The sequence below is a fragment of the Vespa mandarinia genome, chromosome 3 (genome assembly GCF_050613455.1).
Source record: "Vespa mandarinia isolate Hongniang chromosome 3, ASM5061345v1, whole genome shotgun sequence".
NCBI classification, from domain to species: domain Eukaryota; kingdom Metazoa; phylum Arthropoda; class Insecta; order Hymenoptera; family Vespidae; genus Vespa; species Vespa mandarinia.
In genome coordinates this window covers 2,406,829-2,434,324 of record NC_140812.1, presented here as the reverse complement: position 1 = coordinate 2,434,324, position 27,496 = coordinate 2,406,829, and the positions used below count along the sequence as shown (strand labels likewise).

Below are 27,496 nucleotides of genomic sequence, written 5' to 3'. Positions count from 1 at the left end.
AAGAAAAGATAACGATTGATGATTATTTATGTATAACAAGAAAAATAAAACCATAACTTTCTATTTTTTTCACTGTCCTCTATTAAAAATATCGAATCAAATAAAAGAGAGTCGCCGGTGACAAAATCACATTGTTATATCTAGTCTAATTTCGATATATACTTCTATATAATAATAATATAATAATAAATGCAATAATAACAATAACAATAACAATAATAATAATAATAATGATAATAATAATAATAATAATAATAATAATAATAATAGTAATAAAAATAATAATTACAAATGCCGTAAAAAACTGGGCACTTTGGTATAAAGTGAAGAAATATAAAAAAATAATAATACATTATAATAATATAAAAAAAGTAATTACAGTATATTAATTTTTACCTATATATTATATTTGTATAATTTATTTATTTATTTATTTATTTATTTATTAGACTCCTATCAAATTGTAAAACATATTTTACTTTCTTAGTGTTTTTGCAATGTAACCCTTTACGTGAACATCTCTTCGATATCGATGACATGTTTTACGTGAAGCAAGATCTCGTTACAAGAAATGTTCGTCATTAACTTTAACAATTATTTTTTATTAGTAATGTTTAACTTGTAATTTCGTATAATCGAATATGAAGGTTGATATTACAGAGAACGATCATGATAGATGACGATACGAATAGTTAGTAATAATTATACCCACTGTTGCCTCGCATGGATACAAATCCTTACAAATAATAATTACGTCGATGAATGGGAAACACATAATTAGTAATTTTAGAAATAAGATTTCAACGAAAAGCAAAATCAGTGGGAAGAGTCACCGTATGCGCATACGTACGTTGGTATAATGGTCATTGGTAATAATAATTTTAGTGCGCACATCAGTATCAGCATTTAGATTTGTAAAGTCACGAAATAGGAGCAACGAGATCTTTGAATAACCGCGTTTGTACTCTACTGGCTTTGACAAGTGTCGGCTTCCTGTACGGTGTATTAGGAGTCATCAACAGTTGTTATGTCATTTCAACGGCTACATGGGCTTTTGCACGAGATAGCCGAGAGAATTAACGATCTGAATCGATTGAAGATATTGTTAGCTATTGTAATAGCCCGTTCTTTGCGCGGTTTGACCTGAGAGAATTCAATGTAATTTAATTACAATATCGACGGCTATACTCCAACAATTTCGTATTGCTGGATAAATTATATTGGAATTCATTTTCGTAAAAAATTGATTTCGTCGGTATTCACACTCAAATTATTTCTATAACAAATGTGAAAGAGTTCATGACGTGCGAATAATTAAAATGTCACAAGTATCATTGAGATTGTTTCGTCAGAAAAGCGTTGATATGTTTATGTAAATGACTGTTATTATTATTATTGTTGTTGTTGTTGTTGTTGTTGTTGTTGTTGTTGTTGTTGTTGTTGTTGTTGTTACCATTATTATTATTATTATTATTATTATTATTATTATTATTATTATTATTATTATTATTATTATTATTATTGTTATTATTATTATTATTACTATTATTATTAATTATTATTAGTATTAGTATTATTAATTAATTATATTCTTTTTTACTTTATTTTTCTTAGAGGGACCTTTCTTTTTTGTTTTTTTTTCTTCTTCAACAATTACATTAATCTCCTCTCGCTTGTGCGATCTTAACGAATATTCACAAAATGCTTGGCAACGATATTGATATGTAACGTTTCAGTGATGAAAGCTCATGCGCCCGTAGAAAACGAGACATGCTTCCGTGAGATCGACGGAATTTTTCTTTTCTCTTTCGTCGTAATTCCTTTCCTCCCTTTCCTTGCGAATACAACGATTATATGAGAAACGATTCTTCGATCATTTATGTCGATCAAATGATGAACACTACGACGATGAGATTATTGAACGATTCGCATTTTAATTCACGCCGCTCTCTTCTTAGCCTCTTTCTTCTGTGAACGAAACTTTATTTCTTGGTCAAATACCGCAACGTAGAAACGTACTCAGAAGAGCTAATCGACTAAGAGAAATATTCTAGTCGTCGTAGAACTATCGATTGTCGCAGTTACTTCGAGAATACCTCGTTCGAACATATAATGATTACTCTTAGAAAACGAAAAACTTTTTAGCGGTGCCTTATGTTTCATATAATTTGTCAAACATTACTATCCTTTATAGAGCATATTCGATGTCTCTGTCCGATCGGAACGAGATCTCAATTTATCATTAAAAAGATGTTAAATCAAGGAATAATTAGCACGCTAGATAAATTAACGAAAGCGTGTTGCTGGCACAATTTGAAAAAATTCTCGTTGAGATCGCGTATTTTCTCGTGACGAGGACGTTGTCTCGCGAGGAAGAGAAAAATAAAATGAGCAATAAAATATAAGAAGAAAAAGATTATAATGATGACGACAATGGGGACGACAATAAAGATGAAACGTTTACAAGCCGATGAAAACGAATGCAAAGAAATAAGCGAAACAGACGCCTCGGTAAACGGAAATTCCGTTCGACGGCACCCTCTCTATGCTCTTGACGCAGCCCATTTTTTCTAACGGTATATTTTGCACAGAGTATTCTCGATGCTCGGATATCATCATACAAACCGTACGTTTCTTCGACATAATCTCGTCGTCCTTGTCGCGAAGATTTTGAAGCCAAGCTGGATACCAACGTAGCTCACAATCGCAAACCAATGGGTTGTCTATGTGAAATAATAAAAGAGATAATGTACATAATTAATCGTATTAGTTTGTTTTTCTTACATATCTTATGAGTGTAACGTCTGCGAATTTCTCTCATAATGATAGTTTCTTTTATAATTTAATATTTTGACGATATATTATTATGTCATATCAATATCTTATTATGACGTCAATAACATTTTCTACGCCTATAATAAGAATTATTTATCGAGTTTTTATTATTTCATTACCCGTTATGTCGATATGTCGCAACGTATCGACGATCGTTTCTGTTACTTCCTCTGGTATGTGGTTAAGTTTATTGTTCTGCAAGTTGAGCGTTTCCAAGGAATTCAAATTTTCAAAGACCAATGGTGGTAGTTCCTTGATTCTGAAATGTCAAAAATGTGTTGATATCGATGTCGATACGAAATCTCTCGGTCTCTCGACAGATAAGAATCAAAGAAGAATAGGAATGGTTATTACAAATTTTTTTGAAGATTAAGAAAAGATATCGAGTCTCCGTAACCGGTGAAAGCGTCCTCCGGGAGCACGGTTATATTGTTGGCTCTTAAATCCAGATGACGCAAACGATGGAGTCGTCTCAGCGCATCGCTCGGTACCGCGTGCAGATTGTTATCTCCTAACCGTAAATATTGTAGATTCTCTAAAATAAAAAACAAAATAGGACAATGTCATTTTTGTTCCCGTTCGTCCGCGTACGAAAATAAATCATTTCAGTTCTCCAAATTGCAAATTAACTTTTGATATAATCTAGGATTAAACTGCTAGGGTTAATCGAACTCTCATGTTTTGTACGTAACATAATGGGGTTTGCATAATGATCGTAATTAAACGTTTCGACATATATCCACGCGACGGTGAAAGGATCTCACACGCAATACATCATGCCTCCTGACTCATATACACTTGTCTTGTAAGTTTCTGATTTGTATAAGCGAACTCAAGCTTGTGGGATGCACTTTTTTTTTTATTCAAGCACGGCTTTGGAAGTATAAATTTCTTTTAGGAAAAAAGAAAAGGATAAGAAAAAGGAAAAACTAGGTATTTGCGCAAAAATGGAAAGACCGTGTCAAACTCCGATGCTCAAACATTAAAGAAAATTGAACGCTCTTATTAAAATCTGATGAGGTGAGAAAGTAAGTTTATCTTCCAAGGAAATGTTTAGAGGCAATTCGATTGTACTCACCTTCAAGGCCGATAAATGCATCTGGATCGACATGAATGATTTCATTTCCGTCGAGCTCCAAAGAATTTAATTGCGCCAAATGGAAAAATGCACGAGCCGGTACAGTGCGAATACGATTGTGCGCCAATCCTAACGAATCCAAACTTTTCAATCCTGTGTAAAATTCGAAAATCGACATTACAAAAGCACGACAATGATTATCCCCTAGAAGCAATATCGTTTAAATCGTTATCTTTTCTTTTGAAATAACACCGATATCTTTAGCGCCAGACAAAAAAAGAACTGATTGATTGGTATTTAAAGGATTTATTATTTTTCTGCGCCATTTCCTTAAGCAAGTAACTAATTTCAATCAACTATATTTCACGGTGTAATATTGTTTTGAAAAAAAAAAAGAAATAGAACGTAGCAGTTCAATTTGTATTAAACTTTATATAATTTATGTTATATAATTTTGTCTGGATCATATGAATAACGTTAAAATATTGCATTCGATCGTAGATACGGATGAGACAGTGATTAATCAAAAATCAATCGAATCCATTAGCTTACCTTCGAAATCTCCTTCCTTGATTGATTGTATTCTATTCTCTTGCATCTCCAGTTTCTTCAACATATCCAACGTGGAGAGAGCAGATGTTGGTATGCTCGTTAATTCATTCCCTCCCAGATTGAGACGTTTTAATTTTCGACTGTTGGCATAATTTGCATTATGATTAAAACGTAAACTGTCGCGTTCGAATAAAACGTAATAATAAATAAATCGAAATATCGTACTTGTCAAGTCCTTTGAATGCGTCCGCTTCTATCGTGGATATCTCATTTTCGTAGAGAGTGAGAATTTCAAGCGTATCGAGGCCTTCGAAAGCTTTGGCATGAAGGCCATTTATCTTATTGTGATTCAGATTTAAAATAAGGAGATGATGGAGATTTCTTAACGCAGTCGATGGAACGATTGCTAAATAATTCTGCGAGAAGTCCAATTGTGTCAATTTGTTTCCTGGAACAATGATTAAAAATATTAATACTCAATAGGATTTCGAATAAAGTTCGCATCATCGTTTTAAGTCATCACCAGTAGATATATTTCTGTTATAACCTCTGGCCTAATTCGAGATACATATGATCGAGTAAGGATTAAGGCAGAATTAAGCGTGATAATTTTAATTTATGAGAAAGCAACGATACAGAATTCACCTCGAGACAAGAAATTTCAATCGTACTCTCAATTGATCTTGACTGACTTACCGATCGAGTTCAACGAGGATTCCTCAACCGCAGCCAGAGTGCTATTGTGAATACTTAGGTGACGTATATCCAGTCCAAGAAACATGTAACCTTGGAGCTTCGGCAAATTATTGTGCCTCAGTCTCAAATAGAAAATGACAGTATTTGGCCTTCCTTTTATAGCATTCATGGCTTTCGAGATATGCGATAATTCGGTTTGTTCACATACGATATCCAAGCCAGCCTTTTTCATGGTACAAAAACAGGGTAAGATCTCGCGTTGATCTGGACACATTGGTAATGTTTGCGCCAAACTGCTAGCCAGGAGGCAGATGAACCACGTTAGCCTCCACGTAGCATCGAAAGTTCTACTCGTCCTCATATTTTCGATGTATATTTGCGCTTGTTTTCGCTAATTTCTTCCTTCTTCCTCTCCTTCAACTTTTTTTCCTCTTTCCTTCTCGTTACTCTTCCTTCCTCCTTCTCTCCTTTTTCTTCGCCCGTCTCCTTCTCCGTCCTCGCGACGTCCTCTGTTTCTTATATTTTTCTTTCTTTGTTACGTCCTCTCTCTCTCTCTGTTCCCGTACCTGCAGCCTGCTACTTAGCTTCTGTTCTTCTCATACCCATTGTTCGCTCCTCTACGGTGTACCGGTACACCGAGACTGCAACAAAAGAAAAAAAATGGAACGTTCAGTTTGCTAGCATTTTTTTTGGCGAATGTATGATAAAGTATAGAGAACATCTTAGAACTCTTAAAATTTTTTCACTTATCGTCTTCTAAAGCGGAATCTTGTAAATGAGAGAAAAGGCTATTTTCGGCCTTACTTTGCTGTAAAACGAATAATTTCTTGGCTTTTCAATGAAAACCTGCATTATGAAAACGGATCAAGATACGAGTTAATTAATGCAAAGAAACTAGGACGGATCAGAATTTGGTCGCGAGAGAGTGAGAGAGAGAGAGAGAGAGAGAGAGAGAAAATAGATAGCAATAGCTTTTTAGAATGATTTTTGAAATAATATTGAAAATGGGAGATTACATACCGATCCATGGGAAATGCAAGAATATCTTTCGATCATTAATAAATATTTCCACATAGAAATATGGATAGAAGGTCAAGTCATGTCATTGACAGACATTGTTTTGGATGTCACACTATGCGAATTACTCAATTCCTTTCACAATGAGCCAACGATTAATTTCTTTGACGTTAGATATCGCATATACGCACACACATATCTATATTACGTAATGGCACAGCACTGAAAAGTAATTGCAAACAAATTGAACACCAAATCAACTTTCTATTAAGAATCAAATTTATATGTTGCAAAATGATTTATTGGGTAATTCACTGGGATAGAATTTTCCTTTCAAATTCAAAAATCTATTTGTTATTTAAAATTGAAACTTAAAGATTTTCCTTGAATCTTTCCTTTGTAGTTAATTCTGAAGTCAAAGGAAAAAGTTCAGACTGATAAAAGCAAACAAAATTGTTATTTTCGTTTCCTATTAAGAAAAGATCATCTTTCACAGAAGATTCGCACCCTAGCGAAGATATACGTGAGTCATAACATGAAAATTTCGTTTAAAACTTCAACTGTAAGTTTCTCCGTGAAGAAAAGCCACAAATAGTTGTAACGAGGTAGTAACACACCGAAAAGCGAGGAATCTCCGACGAAATCTTGTTCGCAACGGACCGACGTCGTTAGCCTTTTGGAGAAATCGATCGACGTTACTTCTTTACGAATTAATTTAAATTTAATAGAGACAGCTAAAGTTTCGTTTTGAGTTTCGTGTCCACCTCCTTCTTCCGATGTCCTTTGGTTCTCCCTTTAATTGACACTTGGGACTAGAAGATAACTTTTCGATTCTGAAAGTTTCTTTACTTTCCTTTGAACCTTCCTTCTGTTTCAGCGCTTCCTCCTTCTTCTTTTTCTTCTCTCTCTCTCTCTCTCTCTCTCTCTCTCTCTCTCTCTCTCTCCCCTCTCGTTCACTTTTCCGTATATCTCTTTATTGAAAGAACTAATTATAGTGGACGTTAACGAGCAAACGAGTATGCCTGACACTTCAATATAAGTTGTCGTTCGGTATCGGTTCCGTTGGCTTCTGCGTTGTCGGTGACCTGGGTGTCCGTCGTCGTTCTGGCATCATCATCATTGCCTCACGTTAATGGACAGTTTCCGCCTCGTGGAATCATGGGACCACAACTGACGGCGGTCAGAGAGATACGAAGCAACTCGTGGTAGCCGGAAGATAATCGAGGGTATCGTAGCTGGACGATTGGTGAGCTTTATCTCATCGCAATTCGTGACCGCTTTGAACCCTTTTCTTTTTTTGTCCCTCCTTTCTTTCAGCTGCTATTCGTTATCGTATATATTTAATCGATTTTGGCGGCTTTACTAAACTAAGTCATTAATCATCCTCGATACGCAATCTCATTTCTTTTTTATTTTTTTCATTTTTTTCTTCTTTATTCGAGAGATTCTTTATCGTCGATATTTCTCATATTTTATCGACCGAAACAATGAATAATTAATACAGAGAATAATCTCTTTAGAAATATAGAAGAAAAATAATACATATACATAGTTTTATAAGAAACGGGAGAGAGAGAGAGAGAGAGTCTTTCAAAGGTCAAAGACGTTCCTCTATCGACCCATCTTAGTTCGTATATTCCATAAACGACGCTGACTCATATCGAATATATGTATACGATAATCACATCCCTGATATTACAATAATATTACATAGAATTCCTTTCAAAGAATATTTAAAAAAAGAGTAAGGACATTTGCAATCGCCAATCAAATTCGTCATTGAGATGGACCAACAGAGATACTATCAAAGGAACTTTTAAACTACGCTTAAGTACGCTAAAACTTCTTCTGAAAAAAAAAAAGAAAGATAATAAAAGTTTTATAAATCCAAAGTCACCTTGAAATTTATACATAGATACGATATAAGTTATCTCTTAATAACATATTTACAGACAATAATTTATGAAAGCATATAAATATAACGATCTCTTTTCAAGGAATAATTTCTATGATAATAAGAGTAATAAATAAACGAGAGTGACTCCAAAAAAAGAAAAAAGAAAAAAGAAAAAATAATGTGAATACGAAGAAAAAGAAAGTTTAAAACGAAGATTGTTCGTTTTTGGGAGTCAAATATAACAGCATTATTTCTTTTGGATTTGATTGACGTTCCCGAGGAACGTCATTTTTAAAAAAAGTATTATTTTCTAAGAAATGATTCAAAATGATAGCCTCTTATTTTCGATACACCTCTCGAATACACTTAATAAAAGATTGATTAGTACGCAGTATAATATCCATGTCAATCACTTTTACAAGCGTTCCTAATACATCCTCTGACACATTTTCTATTGTAATCAGTATGTCGATATACATATATTTTCTTCGAGGTAATCATGCAGAAAAAAATATTTGAATTATTATATAAATTTCTTTATTAAATCATAGGTGAAAGAATTAAGATTTTAATCGGTTTAAATTTCAGATTATTCGCAAATTTTGCCCGTATTCATTTGAATTTGATGGATTGCTTTTAGACTATATTCAATTTGTTGGTGAGATAGAAATGTAATCGTAATACAAGTCTACTATTTTTGGAATATTTAAAAAACTCGTCGAAAGTAGTTGGCAATAATACCTATCGTATTTGAATATATCGAATTCGTTTGGGATTTTCGAAATGTCGTAATATCGCCCAGTCGATTATAGTTTTTTCTTATTTTTTTTGTTTTTTTTTTTTTTTTTTGTTTTTTCTTTTTTTGTTTAATGAAACTACATTTACTATTTTTCGTTTTGTAGGAAAATTAGAAACGACCTCGCTCTATGAATAACCAATTACTAACGCGACTATTTCGATGTAGACTCGGCGCAAGTTCCGCCATCGAATCGATCCGTTTTCTCCGTTGTAACAATAGCTCACCGTTAGCGTTGTTTGAACGTCGGTGACACTCAATAAATTGTATAACCTAAAGGAAGGAAGGAGCATTCTGTTTAATTGAATAACGTCTAAATTCCAATCATACTGGATTCTGGAGAACTCGATTCTGACGTTTTGTTAATTGACTTTTAATTAATACTTTTATTTTTAATACATACTATGCATATGCATATGTATTTATATATAAGCGGATAAAGTGTGAACGATCGATTGTGACTGAAATAAAAACGTTCTAATAGAAACCAATATATACCAATGATAAACGAAGTTTAACGACACTTGCGACAAAGATTTACAGGAATCCAATTTTATCCGAATGAAACTTTTGTCACGGATTGAGTGTAAAACTTTTTACAGAAAAATTTAACACACGAAATTCGTATTGTCCATTGCGAATGAATGAACCCCTTTAAAAGATTCGTTAACGTTTGCGGATCAATAACTACAATGCTATACGAATTTGTCGTTTTTGGAGTTTTTCATGTTCTGTAGATATTGATATGCATCGATAGGAAAAATGTATTGACCCACTTTTATATATTTAAACGAAATCGAAGGTTAGAAGTACCTGTTCCTCTTTAGCTTGCAACAGGCAGGCAAGACAGAATTTGTCGACTGTCATGAAACCAGGTAACATGAATATTTCAATATCGATTGAAGAATCTTTATATATAGTGTCTTGAATATGCAGATAGATGAAGTACACTTTTCTAATCGTTTATGCAATTGAAAAAACGTAGTTACATTTTTTTGACTTTTTTCTTCTTTCTCATAAAGTATGAAAAAAAGAATTGCATAGAATGACAAAGAGATTGACGTATAGAGGTGCTGCGTTTTCCTAAATGTTACGTTATATTAGATCCAAATAAAATATTCAACATTTAATATTAAGCAATAGTCCCTCTCGATTAGACACGAGTAAGAAATCTGTACTAATATTTTAAAATAATATGTTATCGTAATTCTATTTTAATCCTTAAGAATCCGCCCTTATCTTTTATCCATAAAGAAATTATTTTTTTATTTGTTACAATTGCATTTAATTATTTGTTACTTTGAAACGGAACATAACGAAGAGTTATGTCTAATAAAAGAATTTGCTAATAATAATGCATACATAAGCATACACGTCGCTCGAATTCGTAGATTATAACGAATAGAAATGCGAAACGATAAATTGAATCATTTAAACTGCAGTAATTTTTTTTAACCTTAACTTTAACCTAGAACGTACGTATTTGCGTATTTGGTTTATAAAGACGACTGTCATTCATTATTCATTATTAGTATTGAAAATGTGTGACGTTAACAGTATCATTCGGTCCTCTATGAAATATCGTCGATGCGATTTCGTCCAATGCGTAATCGTACAAAATCCTAATTGTACAAAAATACAATAGACAATCTGAAATCCTTTAAAGTTCGTACGAACGTACGAACAAATCGATCGTATATTAACATAAATGTTTTATTCACGATTCCTGAATTTCATGCTTTTAACTTATGGAAAGTGTAACGGCGAACTTGACACACTTCATTTATCTCAAGCGGAAGAAAGATACCATAAGTTCTTAGCGAGTCTCGAGTTACGAATTTGAAAAATATAGTCTCTAGATTTTCGTTAAACTTACATAATTATAGAACACGATCTAAATAATGATCGTAGTCCTATTTTCTATTCTTCCTATTTTTCATTCTTCTTTATTTTTGTTTTCATAGAACTTAAAAAATACACTCAAAATACCTTTTACACAAGATTTATACTTGAAGAGTAAAAGTGTCCTTACGCGTGATGGCCGATTTAATCATTCATCAAAATTCGCAAAAAAATAGATTGAGAGAGGAATCTTAAACGTTTTTCGACTATTATTTGGCTTATAAAGCGAGCTTTCCAGAACGAAGAGACAGTTGATATTTGTTTGTTTTCAGTATCTTTTTAAAAGTAAAAATATGATAAAATAATAATCTCTTAGGACAATTCAAGCAATATGTTTAAATAAAAACGGAATTGTACGAGAATACTTATAATTAATTATGTTAAATTTGGTTCGTCCGAAGAAAAAAGAAAATTAAAAAATATAAAGCAGGCATAACATCGAGACGAATGGCTCGTTAAGCCTCTGGGCTTATACAGGTAAATTAAAATGCACGATCCTCCTTTAGTTCCATGAGAAAGCTCAATGACACGAAAGTTTAATTATTGTTGAAAAAATGTAGCGTTGAGAAAATGGCAAAGTCTTAATTTTTCTTCCCAGTTATCTCTCTCTCTCTCTCTCTCTCTCTCTCTCTCTCTCTCTCTCTCTCCCTCCTCTCTCTACACGTTCAATTCTATAGCTCGTTTCTTTTCAATTGTTTCTTCCTATTACTCGCTCGGGAGATTTCTTTTTTTTCGCTGGGTGAAATATCGCGCAATAATTAATGTCAACTAAGAGAGCGTAACTCTTCTTTTTCTCTTCGCCCTAATGGGAAGATTTCATTCGATGAACAACCTTAAGAAGGTTCTTCAAATTCTTATTATAAAGAGTAAACGATCGATGCTCGAATCCGTTTAAATTCCAAGAATTTATATAGGTCACTATATCAGTCTACTTATATCTATGAACTGAGATATGATTTGTATTATCACAATTCAATTTCATTTTTCAAGTACATCGTACGCGTGACATATGTTAATATTTTATATCGACTATAGTGTAATGTAATGTAATAAAGATGTTTAGAAATTCTCGTAAACTATTAACACTCAATTACATATTTATACTGTACAATAACTACAGAAATGTTACAATTGGTACCTAAATTACGTAGTATATAATGTTTGATATCTGAGATCTGAGAATAAAAATGACGAAATACCAATACCAAGCTGATATTTATCATATATCGTAGGGAAAAATGCTAATCCGGAATAATTAGGTCCTTGTAAAAGTACATCGGATTGCAAATAAGTGGAAATTATTGCGTATTGGTAATTTTATTTTTCGTCTTTCTTCATTTCCTTTACGGAGCTCTATAAACTTAAGAAAGTACTTACAACTTTAAAATTTATCTACGGCATCTTAAGTAATAGCGTTACTTAACTCGTTGTACTTATTTTTATTATAGGTATAAATGGGATCTGATAATATGCTTTTACGCTGTTATTGTATGCTTTTCTATTTCAACGAAAAGAAAATTGCTACAGAAACAAGCTGGATCTAACTATCCATTTAAATCTGAAATCTATGGAGAGAACATTGTATTCACCGATGTTTCTGAGGGATGCTTTAAAAGATTTAGAAATGGCGAAATTAACGTTAATGACAAATCACGTTCAGGAAAGTCAAAAGAATTTGCGAATAATGAATTGCCAGAGCTTTTCGGTAATATCTAGTTCAATAATTGGAAGAGCTTGCAATTAATGCATCAACTGTTTTCCAGCGGTTAAACTTTCAAAAAGGAAGTGATTCGATATCAACTGATTGATTTGATTATTTCGAGTCGATTAAACACTTGTTTATTCTTAATTGCCAAGCACAGAAGGAAAAGCTTCTTTTTTTTTTCTTTTTTCTTCTTTTTTTTTTCTTCTTCTTCTTTTTTTGTAACAAATTGTTACAAAATGAAAAAATGGGTTTATTATGACAATCCAAAACGTAAAAAATCATAAGTAAATCTCGAAGCGTGAAGCGTGATAGAGATTCGACGAAACATTCATGCTAGCAAAATTATTTTTTGATAGAATTCCAGGAAGTAATAATATATTATGAGCTTTTACCACCGGGTCATAGTCGATTAGTCAATATTTGAGGTACACGGTAGATTGATAAAAAAGCGGCCACAAATAGTCACAAATTGACGCAAGATTAAAAAGACTATCTTACTTTACGATAATGCCGAATCTCGTATTGCTATTGCAGCTAGCAAAAAACAATATGCATTTAGCTTTCTCATTACCCCATCTGATTTTCATTTATTCAGAAATAATTTCAATCTTGTCTGATACACAGTTTGCTGTCCGATTTGAAAGTCCGAAAATAGACGTAACTTCAAAAGATGTACTATTTTTTAGAAATGAGATTAGACAATTACTTAAGAAGTGGTAGAAGACCATAGAAAGTAATAGCAGATATTTTGATTAAGATATAATTTTTTCTACTGTTAATTTTAAATAAATACATATAATAATTCGACGAATATATTTGCAAGCATCTGATAGATTGCTACAAAGTGAGATAGAAATAGGCAAAAGAAAAGAGGATGCAATGGGAAGGGAAAAGATGGATGTACGAGAAACGTATGTACATTTGAGTGATTACGAATTTTTTTTCAGTCAGCTCATCTTTTTCGCAGGAATATTCAAAGCCAGAAAGCTTCGAATTTTCTCCCTCCTCCACTCATATGAGTTTCGCATTTTTGTTTGCACCAGGAGATCCGAATGTACTCTTCACGTGGATTGCCCTATAGCGAACGGATGTAATGACAGCGAACTCATCCAATACGCTTTGCTGACGTTAACATGACGCTGCTCTCGAAAAGCTACAATACTACTGCGTCGTGCATTCGCTTCTCTTTCTCTCTCTCTCTCTCTCTCTTTCTCTGTGTGTGTGTGTGTGTGTGTGCGTGCGTGCGTGTATTGCTGGCATAGAAGAACGCGCTTGTAATGCCAAACTCGGTAAATTCGATGCTCGTAGAGAGCCGCCGTAAAACGACGACGGCATTGACAAAGATCATACAGCTTTACTCAATGTAACCAAAAGTTTTAATGCATTTCTCATGTATATCCCTAAAAATGAATCGTTTCTTTCGAGGAGGGGTATTTTTTTCAAATCTTTTTATAATAATCGAGAGTAATCTCATTCTTTTTGATTTATTATATGAAATAACATAGTCGAACCATTTTTTATACTATATTAACAAGTTATAGTCGAAATATAAACAAATTTCCGAAATTTACTTCGATGTTTTTACATTTTTTTTTTTTTTATTTTATACTTAAATGATTAAGAAAAATAAAAGAAAAAACGATCTCGAGGTAAATATAACCTGATATGAATATCGTATGATCAAGAGAATAGGAAAGCTTTCGCTTCTTTTTGGAAGCACGACAAGCATAATAAGTAGATAAGTTTTAAGGAGGATCGACAAGAATCGTAAATGCGCAAGAAGCGGGAAGAGGAGAGATTATGGGAAGTGAAGCTTTTACACCAAGAGAAAACAACTTGAGTCAAGCAAAATGTTCTCATTTCTACTACCATTGGTGTTTACGTAACGTCGGGTGTAAGTAAGAAGATTTGAGATTCAAATTTTCTATTGGAAAAAGAAAAAAAGAACGTAATGCCTTTTAACCGGAAATTGCTGGCTTTTTAAACTGCACGAACGATCTAAGGACTTTTCAGTCTACTCCCTTACCCAGTCCATTGACAATAATAATTTTTTATCTTAAAGAATATTATTAGGCAATGATTAAATTCTGTTTTGTGTCTGTAAATATCTAAAATCTCGAAAATTGTGTGAAAATGAAAAGTTTGAAAATTTTATTGAAGCTTTGAATAGAAATTAAAGCAGCTTTAACTTCGTATTAATGCACGTTCATTGAAAAATGATTCAGAAATTGTAATAAACTGTTTGGTCCTTTCAGTTCGTTTTCCCTGAATTCTGTAATTACAGATTCGGAATATCTTAACTATTTTACAATCACTATTGTACGCGAGATAACAGGACAAGCATAAATTACTGTGTGTCGTTCATATAGGTTCATATGAGAATGTTACGGCACACGTTATACATGTACGGTGGAGCGATAGTAATGTTCAAAATTTGATCATGATGGTAATTACGAGATCATATTCATGGTGATACAGACATGCAAATTTAAAAGTACACACGGACCCTAACTTCGGCTGAAATATAATAAAAACTAAATTCACGATATGAATCCTCCAATTTTTTTTTTTTTTTCAAAATTTTCTATTCGACTTAAAATATCGTGCAATTTGTTTTATTCTGAAACTTCCATCCTTCGATCAAGTAAATAATAATTATTTACTTGAATTTGAATTATTTACTTACTCGTCTAATTACTTGAATTACCTTGTTGACGTTTTTGGTTTAACAAATATGATTTTAATTTAATATAAACGATTTCTTTTATCAAAAAGTGTCGTTCTCATTTAAATTAATACAATGCTGAACGTGCGTCTGCACGAATCAAATAATTTTTCGAAAGAGCTTTACGATCTAATTGGATATTAGGGAAAAGTTTCGTTTATACATTATACGTAAAGATCATACATAATTTTGTATCATTACGAAAGCGATAACTAATAATATATTAAATAATGCCTATGCCTTGGTTACATACGATAAAATTATTAAGATGTATACAAAATATATTATAAAGAATAATAATATAACTGTACATATAAGGATTCTTATTTAAATAACGACGTGCACGTTCGCTGAACAAGTAACGGAAACAATAGCGTTTGATAGCTTCTAAAATTTGTCCATTTTTTCGCTAAATGCGACATAACAATATGATCGTCGAATATTATATTAAAATTATATTTACTTAATCCTTCGATGGTAGATTTAAATATAAAAATTTGGAAAACAATGTGAATCGTCATGAATACAATATATATAGATACTCTCTGTTAAAATTATTAAAATTATGTACGACGAGGAGAACTAAACATTAGAACTATTGTATTTTAGGTGATATCTACGTCTGTATAAAATAAACAATTATAGAGAAATCAAGATACTGAAGAGATTCTATCTATGTATTATATAGATTCATCGATTCTCTGATAAATTCCAAATGCGATTAGCGTGGTTTCCTTTAAATACAATGAGTACTGTTGGCGTGCGTTAATTCCGGAAGTGGAAGACTTGTGTAGCAAGGCCATGAGAAATCCAAGGTAGAATGTCCATTAAGAGATCCACCCCTTGGTAAGCTGGGTCAGACGTAAACTTCTATCTAACGGTTGAGGGTAATTTTATATTCTTCCCTTGGCCTCGTGCCCCCAGTCTCTCTTACTCGACATTGCTTCACCTGTTGGTTGGCCAGCTCTCCTTCTCTCCTTTCCTTTCCTTTCCTTTCCTTTCCTTTTCTTTCCTTTTTTCCCTTCTTTCTATCTTTCCTTCGTTGGTTTCCCAACGTACATGTAATATTGATCCTGTCTCGGACATAGAAAGCTTTGCCCAACGTATAACATCGACCAGACAGAATTTTCAACTCCCATTGATTAGAATTCAGAGTATTACAAGTGAAACTTGTAACACTCGTTTTAAATTCGTATGTCAATATGGAACACCGGGATATCGTTAACTCGAAATTTTCCTTTCTTCTACGTCATTCACAAAATAGAATAATTATAATTTAATTATATTAACATCAGTTTTAATCATGTTAGTTGTACTTTATGCTATTATATTAGGTAGTATCGTTATTGTATCCTGACATGCGATGGATTTCATGTGTACGTATACATCATGTATACAAGTACATGGGAAACCAAGGTCCTTAGAATAATTCAATGAACGTTGAATAGCACTACAAATCAGAGGTGAAGTAGAGTATAGTGGCAGTGCCTATGTAACTTCATCATTATATTGATAAATGAGTCAATCCACATTAGACCAGACAAGGCAAAATATTTCTCATCGTTTGAAATGTCGTTATATTTCATTTCAATCATTAATTAATGTTATTTGCTCGTTCATATTCATTTTATTTTATTTATTCATTTTATTTTACGATGCCTTCGAAAGCAAAACCAATTATCTAATAATCCTTGCTTATAAATATCGAATAGGTTCTTAAAGTTTCTTTCGTTTAAAATCCAGCTATTACTTTTTAATTTATCCTTTTTAACAAAACCAACCAAATTTCTTATAAATTAAGATATACTGTCAAATATAGAATATATTTATTCATTCGGACGATTCAAATTGAGTTACCAATATCATTACTATGGATGACGTTCCGTCATCTTTGATTCACATATGTATAATGTATCTTGAGAAATGAAGAATCTTGAGATTATGAAGTTTAACTCTATAATTTATGATTTTGACGATTTGTAGCTCGTTATAAGTTTGTAATAAATAATTTTAAATTCGTTAACGATCAACAAAGCAAGATCTAACAGTTTTTATTAGATTATACGAAAATTATTTTTTTTCTTTTTTTCTTTTTTAAGAAATAAAAATATTGCTAGCTTTGAAAAACATTCGGTACAAATATAATTACTTTAAGGATCTTCCTGGGATCTATGTCAAACATTTTATCATTTGTCTATTAGCCGATATATGATAGCGTCCTTCCTAATTTCTCGTCCGACATATCTCTTATTCTTGCTATTCGTCTTTTATTCTCTTTCGTTCTAATCCTTTCAATTCTGGGTTATTTATGACGAATAAAAATGCCTTTAAAATCTTCAAATATCAAGTATCTCATAGATATTTTCATTTTATTTTCTTTCATGAAAAATTCCATAAAAGATTTCTAAACGGAATGTATATGGAACTTTAAGACTTCTTTTTCTTCATCATTTTCTTTCCAATAATGTCTTTATCTCGATAACTTTGCCCGACGTTACGTTCTGATGATTTGAGAAAGAAGAGTGGCAGGGAAAAGAAAAATATTATCATCAGATGCTAACAGGAGTGTAGCTATGGTTGTAAAATTTCTAAATGAGAAAAAGCGAGAAAGACAGACAGAGAGAGAGAGAGAGAGAGAGAGAGAAAGGACTTGCAATATTGTTGGACATTGTCGTCAACGTCCACTATAAAGCCACGTAGCGAGCGCATCCCGAGGCTAATAACGATAGAGGGAGTAAACTGCGATATCGTATCGCTTCATATAGAACACATTAAAAGTTGTCTTGGCTTATCCAAGCTTATTCGAATGTGAATCCGTATCGAAACTTTTGCGAGCCATGATAATAACTTATATTTAAAGATATCTTTGTCTTTCTTATTTTTATCAAACAAATAAAATAAAAGAAACCGTGTTAGAGTTAAATCTAGCAATGAGATTATTAATTTTTTTCGATGGTCGTATTAAAATGCGTTATTAATTTGTGACGAGTGTCGATCTACTTTAGCTAGACAACTGCATTACGCGAGTAAAGGTACAATAAAATATGATGGTGTGAAACTACAAAACGACATGATCGAAGTTTTTATTATCCTTCCTTTCTTTCATCGCTCACCCTCTCTCTCTCTCTCTCTCTCTCTCTCTCTCTCTCTTTTTTTCTCTCTTTCACTCTCACTTTTTTCTCTTCTTGACTGTTAATGCGCTTTCAATTTCCAGTTAATTGGTTTTTCGTTTATATAAATAAGTTAGAACGAAGCATGGAGCAAAGAAAAGAATACTTTGACGTAAATCAAAGTTAACGTTGGACTTTCGAAAAAGCGAAGTAACAAAAATGATGAAAAAGAAAGTGATGAAAGATCGATATTTATTGTTCAAGTTTTCGAAACGATCAGGAATTTGAACGAACAATCTCAATGAAGAATACTATCTCTATGTTAGCTAGAAAGATTGAAAATCGTGGTTTTCCACCTATAACATCGTAAAATATTTTCCCTTCATGTGTTCTCTTTCTTTCTCTTCCTCTTCCCCTCTCTCTCTCTCTCTCTCTCTTCACTTTTGTTTCTTTCGCTGTTGTACAAATATGTTTGTATAATATATTTATGCACGCATCTATAAAATGTTGGCAATTTTCCATTCTCCGAAGAAAATTATTCGTTTGGGATAAGTTAGTGAGAACGTAGTGATCCTATGGGAATAGGCCACTTCGTGATTATTTACCTCTCCTAAACCTAAGTGCCATTCTAAAATATCGTATCTCCAAAGTTATTTCTTCAATGACGATAACGATTCTCTTCGGTAACAATACAGAAGTTGTGATCCAAGATTATGCTTTTCGGATAATGATGGAAATTCGATTCGAGACGAGGAAATCCATTTCCTTAATTTACGAAGCTTATGACTTGCGTGCGCGAGCATAACGGAAATAGGTTCTCTTTGGAAAAGTTTCACGAAAAATAACTCTATCGTCATAAATTAAGAAAACTATTCAGGAAAAGTTGTAGTAAATATGTTTGTAATTTTTTCTCTTAATGATTTTTTTTCAATCCGCGTTACAATAAAATATTTTTTACTTTTGCAAATTTAATTCAATTCTTTTTCAAATCAAATCCACCCTTTTACAAATTCAATTCACTGATAAAATATATTATCAAATGTAAATTTAATAAAAAATTGCAAAATTTTATAGTACAAAGATTTGCATGAAAATACTTATTTAATATTGATTAACAATTCTTCATAATTCATAATTCATAATTCGCAATTACATATTATAATTGTACAAAAAAAAAAGTCATCTAGACATTTTCTGAAAGAAAGTCTCATCGGCAATGCAGTAGATCATAGATTAAGTTATTACAATTAAGTTATTTACATCTGTTAGTTCTTACGTTATTTATAAATTATGAATTACGACGTATTGTTAATTACTAAATGAGTATGTTTTATTAAACAAGTATTTTTATATACATTTATATATTATAAAATTTTGCATTTCTTACGAAAAAATTTATACTTGGTTTTTTCATTATTAAAGCTTAATATACAAAGATTTCTTTAGAGAAATTTTATTTCTAAAAGAGTGAATGTGTTTGGCAAAGGTTGAATTTGAATTCTCAAAACCTGTATCAATTCGATCGATCGCAATGGTTCATTTTTTAACGACCTGTCGCAAACCCTTTGAATCTCTAAGGCACAACAATTTTATAGAATGTCGTTGAGATGAATTGTTTCCGCATGTACATCATGACATCTAACGTCGAAAACTAGTAATGATAATGATCGATCTGCACGGAATCTCTTTTCACATTGCACCAGGTCGATTGAACAAAACTCCAAAGCGAATGGTGTTACTGTCTGCGTTCTCGTCTTTTATCCTCTTTCCCAAGTTATTTGGGAAAATCGATGGAATTAAAAGAATATATAAAATATTTCATTTAAACGGCTCTCAAACAGATTTATATATCGGTTTTACGTAAAAGGCTGAACTATCAAACTCCTCCATAAATCCAGGCGAAAACTTTTCGCAGATACGTTTTGAATGTTATTTAAAAGTACAACGAATGGTATTTATTTATATCATGCGTAAAACTAGAATTTTGTTATTTAAGGAAAGAGAAGAAATATCGAAAGTTTTGTTTCATTTCTATTTTACGATATGTTTCACCGAGAAAGTTCTTTAAAAACATTAAGAAAATATAGGCAATTTTTCGTGGAACTTGTGCCCCACGAAGTATCATATGCAGGACATTCGAATTTCATCAGCCTAGACTAAGGGGTACTTGGTGGTTAAAATTTTTTTTTACTTTCTTTATAAACAAGAACAACGATGAGTCCATCTATTCTCAAACATTACACTTCTCAAACATTACACTTTGGATGTTTTTTTGTCTTGGTAGAACGGACTACAACATGAAAAGACTTTCTTCTCGGCAGGTATCTCAACTTGTAAGCCAGAACGCAAACGAATCGACCAACATATGTTAAGTCACACCGGGCCATAGATCTTCTGTCAGTGTAATCCTAGCTTTCAACATTGCATCTGTCCTACGTAGGAGCTGGCAAATTTATCTAATACACTCGAGATACATACGAAGCTCATTCCTACTTGGAAGGTCAGCAAAGGTTTGTGAGAAAGTCAAACGTATCACCAAGGCGTCGATCATGTTCGAGGGACGATTATGAAGAGGAGATAGTCCATGCAACTGACGCATGTTGATGCACGCTTTATGCAGGATCTCCATCGTACCATAGACCGTGAGTTCTTCAACTAATTTAAGGAAGTACGATAACCCAAACTTTCTTAATAAGCCAATCGAGGTAACTTTGAGCGATGCCAAGAATTTTTAGTAAAGATAATAGATTGAACTAAACTGAAGAAACAATATGCAAATATAAATCTACAGTTATAAGAAAAAAGAAAAAAAAAACTTAGTTTCGCTTATAATTTAGGTTTAACAAAATAATGAAATGATTCGAATAATGGGAGAGTTTGTCTCAAATGGTTTGCAAAAGTGTATTAAGTATCTCTGTTAAAAAGATCTTTGGAGAATTTTAAAAATAAGAACGATAATAAGGATTAAAAATTGCGAATGCAATTAATTGTCGAAGACAATTATGAAATCACGCTAATGTTTGACTTGTGTTCTCGATATGCAATTTTCTCTTAACTACATTATTAGACGGACACATGCATATTTTTAGGGTATAACGCTATTAGCGTCGGTGACCCATGTTAGTTTATGCATTTAGCTTTTATAGATCAATAAAATAAATCCATATATTAGAATAATCGATTGATTAAAAATGGATCAATTCATTTTTACAACGAGACAGGAAGTAACCAGCTATTTATTATTTTATATTTACATACGTATTATTACATATACACACTACTACATATTATATTATGACAAATAAATTATATACTTCTTCATAATGTTGTCGCCTGAATCTTCCGAATATGATTAATTTGATAGAATCGATGAAAAAGATCGTGGGAAAACTAGTAAAACCGTATTTGCGATTAATCGTCATTTGAGTACCGACTGAATATCGAGTTAGCGTATGAATTCCCAAAAAATACAATTTCGCTGAGCTGTTCGACAGAAAAAAAAAAGAAAATTCGATACTTCCTACGGCAACTGGATATTTTTTATCAATACGAAAGTTCATTTCGATACTAGTCAAACAAATATTCGTATACCATTTATAGTAGTCAAAAAAATGCTCTGTCTTTTTTTTCCTTCTTTTTATCTTTTTCATTTTACCTTACAAATCAATGATTCCTTTTCATGTTCTATTTTAGTCTTAAGTTGAACTTTATTTTCCTATAGATCGACAAAGTATGATATCTAAGTATGGTATTTATTTTTATGTAAAATTAGGATTACAATTAGTATGTTTAATGAGAAACCTTAAATAACTTGTAAGTATATTCTGCTTTCTTTAACTTATTAAGATTTATCTATAAATTGAAATTCGTTATATGCACCAAGCACAATTCTACGAATATTATTTCAAAGATATCCATAAAATCTGCAGATGGACCGACGCAATCGTTGCAATAATTTAGCAACTTTATAAATGCTCCTAACATATCTCGTTTATATGAATGTATATGAATTTACGAATTGCAAAAGAAAGAGAGAATGTAGGAAGTTGGGAAAATCGATAATTTGACGTCGAATATATGATACAACCGGATCTATAAAATAAAAATACATTTTTCCTTTTTTTTTCTTTTTTATTTATGTTTCATGTCGAAGAATTTAGTGTATAAATGCCGATAACAAAACTTTTTTATCAGAAATTTTCTAATGACACATGATCGAAGGTTTCAATCATCGAGAGAAAATTTAAATGAATTTGAATCCGTTGCTATTCATTTTGAAATTTTTGAAAATATAATAGATTCGAAATAAAGATATTTCATATTCGTTGATGGAACTTATTCTTTTCAGATAAAATGACGTATATACAGACAACTTACTTGCTATATCTTTTACACTATTATAAGCTAAGAGAGATAGAGAGAGAGTTCACTCTCTAGTATATTCGTTTATCGATCAATCTTATTTCACAATACTTAGATAAATAAAAATATCGAAAGATTTTTAGAAGGAGACATCACGAAGAGATTACTTTTATTCAGCGAATTAACGATCGTCATCGTCTATCTCGAAAGGAATAGAACAATCTGACATTAATTTGCGCGATCTTGTATTTACTACAATGCAGACGAATTATAATCTGATCCGTCGTTATGCTTGACAAGAGTGATGGATTAAATGGATATTACCATCGAGATACCGTTTCGATTAAAGACTTATACGGATATGGATACGTACGTTTGACCTAACGTTTAGATTTTCTCTTTGCGATGACATCAAACATTTTCGGTATTTCTCAAGAAAAAGTGATACATTTATTTCACGGAACAAATAGAATATTTATGTTACGACGTTATTTATATTTATAACTCGAACGAAGCAAAAAATGGAGGGAGAGAGAGAGAGAGAGAGAGAGAGAGAGAGAGAGAGAGAGAGAGGGATAAAGAAAAATAAACGATAAAAGTTCTAATGGTGTCTTGTAATCGTAGTAAACTCATTAGTTGCCAGACAAGACGTAAGAGGCTGTTTATCAATTAGGAACTAATGCGAAAACCACCCAAACTACCGACCTTAATAGTCCAGTGATCTCCCATTTATCTCTTACGCGACGATGATATTAAATTAGACGTGTTAACTAGAAAATAAGACATCAAACACGTCTATTCGCATTCGTCATTATACTCTGATCTATGTATAATAATGAAATGATCAACGTTCATATACGTTTTTTATAAAGCAATTATTACTTTAATTAACAATTAAGATTCAAGTGTAGAATAGTACGAAAAAAAAGCTTGGAATCGTGATAACGTATAAGTAAAACAAATATTGCCATTTTACGACATTAATTGAGCTTTGAAGTATTTAAGTAATATCTTGCGAAATGACAATATGCGATCATGTTGTATTTAATAACTCCCATTGCGTTTAATCGGCTGCTGGATTGTGACAATTCTAATCTCTTTTAATCATATGAAATATTTATAAAAGGAAAGATATTATGAAATTAATATCGATACAATGACTATTTTTTTACGAAAAAATGTATAATCTTATTTGTTAAAATATGGCAACGAGTTAGGAGCTGGTGAGAAATTTTCATTAGATAGAAATAAATATTTCTAGGATTTTGCTCAGTGCCTTTTAAGCTTTACGAATATCCGACAAGCATGACAATTAATTAAAGCTTTTAACAAAGAAATCGGAATAAAATATTTATGCGAGCAAATCTCAAGTTTGGACCCAAATAAAAAGATCAGAAACGAATAAAGGCATAAAGAAATAAAAATAAGAAAAGATAAAGTACCTTAGGTATATATGCCAATATAAGTTTGACATTTGAATCCTTAATGAAATTGATATGCCAATAAAAAAATTTCAGATTAGTAATGTCAGAAATTAGCTGAAGGCGTCGGTAAAGGCGAATGAAAATAACACTTTTTTTTCTTTTTTCTCGTCGAGGAATACCATTTCTTTCCAAAGAGACTTATTGCTTTTACCTTTCATGATTAAGTTTCGCGACTTGTCAGAAGCGTAAGTAGGATGAATTTTTCAATGTGTCGAGAAGCACAATAACGTTGGTTTTCGAGGATGTTTTATCATTTTACGTGTATAAATATTGCATGCATATGCATGCACGAGCGTTTATCGGATAATATTCGTAGATCGAGATTGAAAAGAGAGAAAGATATTCGTTGAATGATTTTATACGGGACCATTCTGTACGGTGACCATAGAGACTTCTCTATGGTTTCTAATCGATCGTGGATGATACATGTTCCGTTCGCGCTAAGTACCAAGAGTGGAAATACACTGTTACAAGAAAAGAGAAAAATATCTTATGGCGATTTGAGGCGATTGAGGTGATCAGTCTTGAATCACGTCACGGTCCATACTAACCGGAAATCAATAAGTCGCCGATCAATTTGCTTCCTATCTTCCTCTTCCTCCTTTGTTTTTCGGGAGTTTTATGGAGCCAAATTAAATAAATGTTTATTCTATGGTGCAGATCGGGATATATACATGATAAATCATTAGACTCTACCGAATTGGATATAAGAAGTTTCTCTATCCTTCTTCTTTTCTCGACTTTCGTTATTAGAAACTCTCTTTATTAGAAAACTAGATAATAGAAAAATGTAGAAAAATTTTTCGCATACTCAATAGAGAGATCTTTTTAAAAGATGAGAGCTTCTAATGGATGCATATCTTTTTTTTTGTTTTCGGAAAAGTAATGGGTAAATTTTAAAACAATTTATCCATTCGATAAAATCAACTATTTTTGGAATCAATCAATGTTTGAGTAGATCCATTGAAAATTGGATTTTCGGTATTATATTTAGTAAATTCTCGCTGAATAACAACAATTTCAAATACCCTTAGGGGTATCCTTTGGGAATTGTTAGTGGTTCAACTTCGTAGACATGTAGGAACGTATACTGTACTTTCCCTCTTTTATAATATTTATTCTTCCACTATTTGTAGTTAACTTTCGGTGGTCACGTAGTTAATGCGTGGACTATGGAGAAATCGAATTTTAACTGACAAATTATATTCTTCGATAAATATATATATATATATAATAAATAACGTTCGATTTTTCCAAACAGAACATATTTCATTTTAAATCTTTATATTGGAACAAATGATATTAAAAAAAAGATTTCATGATTACTTTTGATCGATGAAAATTTTTGCTTATACCTATTATGACCGCTACTTTCGTCGCATAATTAAATTAAATTTTTTTTTTTTTCATTCTTAAAAATACATTTCTGAATTAATGCTAATTCTGTTCAAAATAGATGATATTATTCGTGTTTTATATTACTATTAGATATAACGAAATTTTCAGCTGGTCGCTAAATTTTGTCTGAAAATATTTCAAATTGAGACTTTTCCTCTCTTTAATTAAAATCAAATACGTATATTAATTCGAATATTGCTTTTTTGATTATTTCTTACTTACTTCTTCATAGCAACATTTATTTAGAATATATTTATATAATCTGATTAAGTCATTTATATTTAGGAAGACTACTCCAATGATCGAAAAGAGAAGCGAGCAGCGCTAAAAGCAAGATCATTAACAGTGTACCACATTTATCCATATAAAATTCGTATTAAAGAAAACTTTAAAGTCTACTCTAATAGAAAAATCTCTGCGTTTGTCAATATTTATTGAATGCTATCACTATATTTTCTATTGTCAAAATTAATTGACCTTAAATAATCAATACGTATAATCAATCAAATGAATCTAAATAAATATTACGTACTTTATGTAATCCTATTAAAAGATATTGTTTTAGGAAGTAATTGATGCTTGTAAATAAAATATAGAATTTTTAAGTACTACAAGACATTAAAATTCAATTGCTTCTTATTGTCTAGATCGAGTACGGTTCTTGTATAAAGCTAAATTATTGATATTGTTCAGCTAATTAATCGAATCAGTATGGGTCCTTCCGAAAAATTGAAAAGTCCTTCCGTGAAAATGACAAATATCGAAAACTTTAGCACACCGTATTGCGAGACGAGTAAGTTCGTCTACAACGTCCATACGAATCAGTTATCTCAAAGATCGGTTTGCTAAAGTCGCGTTAATTCAAAATTATACATTCATAATTAAAAGTTTTTTGCTCCAAAACAACTCCATGCTGCCACTGGTGAATCTGTTTTTGTAACATATCCCAACAATTCATGGTCCTCCGAGGAAGGTTTATTCAACAACAAAACAGGATATGGTACATCGTAATTTGCATCGAGTATTGTTGTTATTTCAATCGGGAGTATTCCATCTTGTTGTTACGGAAAATAATAGGATAAGAGAAATTACAGTTGACTTTGCTAAATATCTCCCAGAGATGAGGAGCCATCTTTGCGGTATTCTCCAATTTTCACCTTGACGACACCCCGGGGGCTCAATTTGCGTTGCCAGGATGATGAAGACTTGTCGGGCTTACAAGATATAACCTAAAATCATGCGATGTTCGATGAAATATTTAGCATGACGAAGAAAGCAAAATTCATTTGACAGCGGAAGAGCGATCAGAATAAAAGGGATTTATTAGAATTTAAAAATGAAGTTCTCACTCAAAGAATTGTCGCTATGTGTTAACGACTACCGATTTTCTTATCGCCGAGAAACAAATTAAGATTTGAGATGAAAGCTCTGAAACGAACGAACGAACGAACGAACGAACGAACATGAAAGGGAAACGGAAAACGGGAAAAATCGCCAAGAAAGAAAGAAAGAAAGAAAGGAAGAAAAAATAAAAGATTAAAAGAAAAAGAATAATGGACATATCGCTCGGTAAGTAAAGCTCTACAAAAATTTTTAATTAATATAATGTTGTTGCAGCTTTATTTATAGCTCTGTGCGTGCGAGTGGACCCCTCATAGTTTTGGCACATTACAATTTACGTGGGTAAAATGAATACCGCGTACGTGCATTTCGCTCAAATGAAAACTCATTTCTGTCTCGTTTATCTCAATAAAAAGAACGACATTACATGGATTATATTCTATTTATTATGGACTAAAAGTATAAGGCTCCATATGTTATTCGTATATATACCGATTCTTTATTTAACGAAGAAATAAGAAAATTAATGAAGAAAAAAGGGAATAATTAATTACCATCTGTACAATTTGAAATAATTCGGTAAGCGAGCATCATTTGT

General features: G+C 32.0%; 1 protein-coding gene and 1 long non-coding RNA gene across 6 annotated transcripts in view; one reads left to right on the top strand and one right to left on the bottom strand.

Annotated features, from left to right (window-relative positions):
* Nucleotides 1-27,496, top strand: part of LOC118446905 (uncharacterized) — a 74,330-nt gene that overhangs the window by 7,649 nt on the left and 39,185 nt on the right. The window lies entirely within an intron of this gene.
* LOC118446895 (uncharacterized) overlaps nt 2,225-27,496 on the bottom strand; it is a 71,409-nt gene continuing 46,137 nt past the window's right edge. Inside the window, exons 1-9 of one of the 5 annotated variants that reach the window (XM_035878069.2) lie at nt 6,796-7,363; nt 6,182-6,400; nt 5,162-5,802; nt 4,691-4,913; nt 4,466-4,605; nt 3,914-4,066; nt 3,190-3,370; nt 2,955-3,094; nt 2,225-2,723 (exon numbers count right to left, since the gene is read on the bottom strand). In XM_035878069.2, coding sequence (XP_035733962.1) covers nt 2,461-2,723; nt 2,955-3,094; nt 3,190-3,370; nt 3,914-4,066; nt 4,466-4,605; nt 4,691-4,913; nt 5,162-5,522 — 1,461 coding nt within the window. In that variant the 5' untranslated portion in view covers nt 5,523-5,802; nt 6,182-6,400; nt 6,796-7,363 and the 3' untranslated portion in view covers nt 2,225-2,460. Of the gene's footprint in view, nt 2,724-2,954; nt 3,095-3,189; nt 3,371-3,913; nt 4,067-4,465; nt 4,606-4,690; nt 4,914-5,161; nt 5,803-6,181; nt 6,432-6,795; nt 7,364-27,496 lie in introns of those variants that run through there. The other 4 variants (XM_035878070.2, XM_035878071.2, XM_035878068.2 and 1 more) reach the window with 4 other exon arrangements.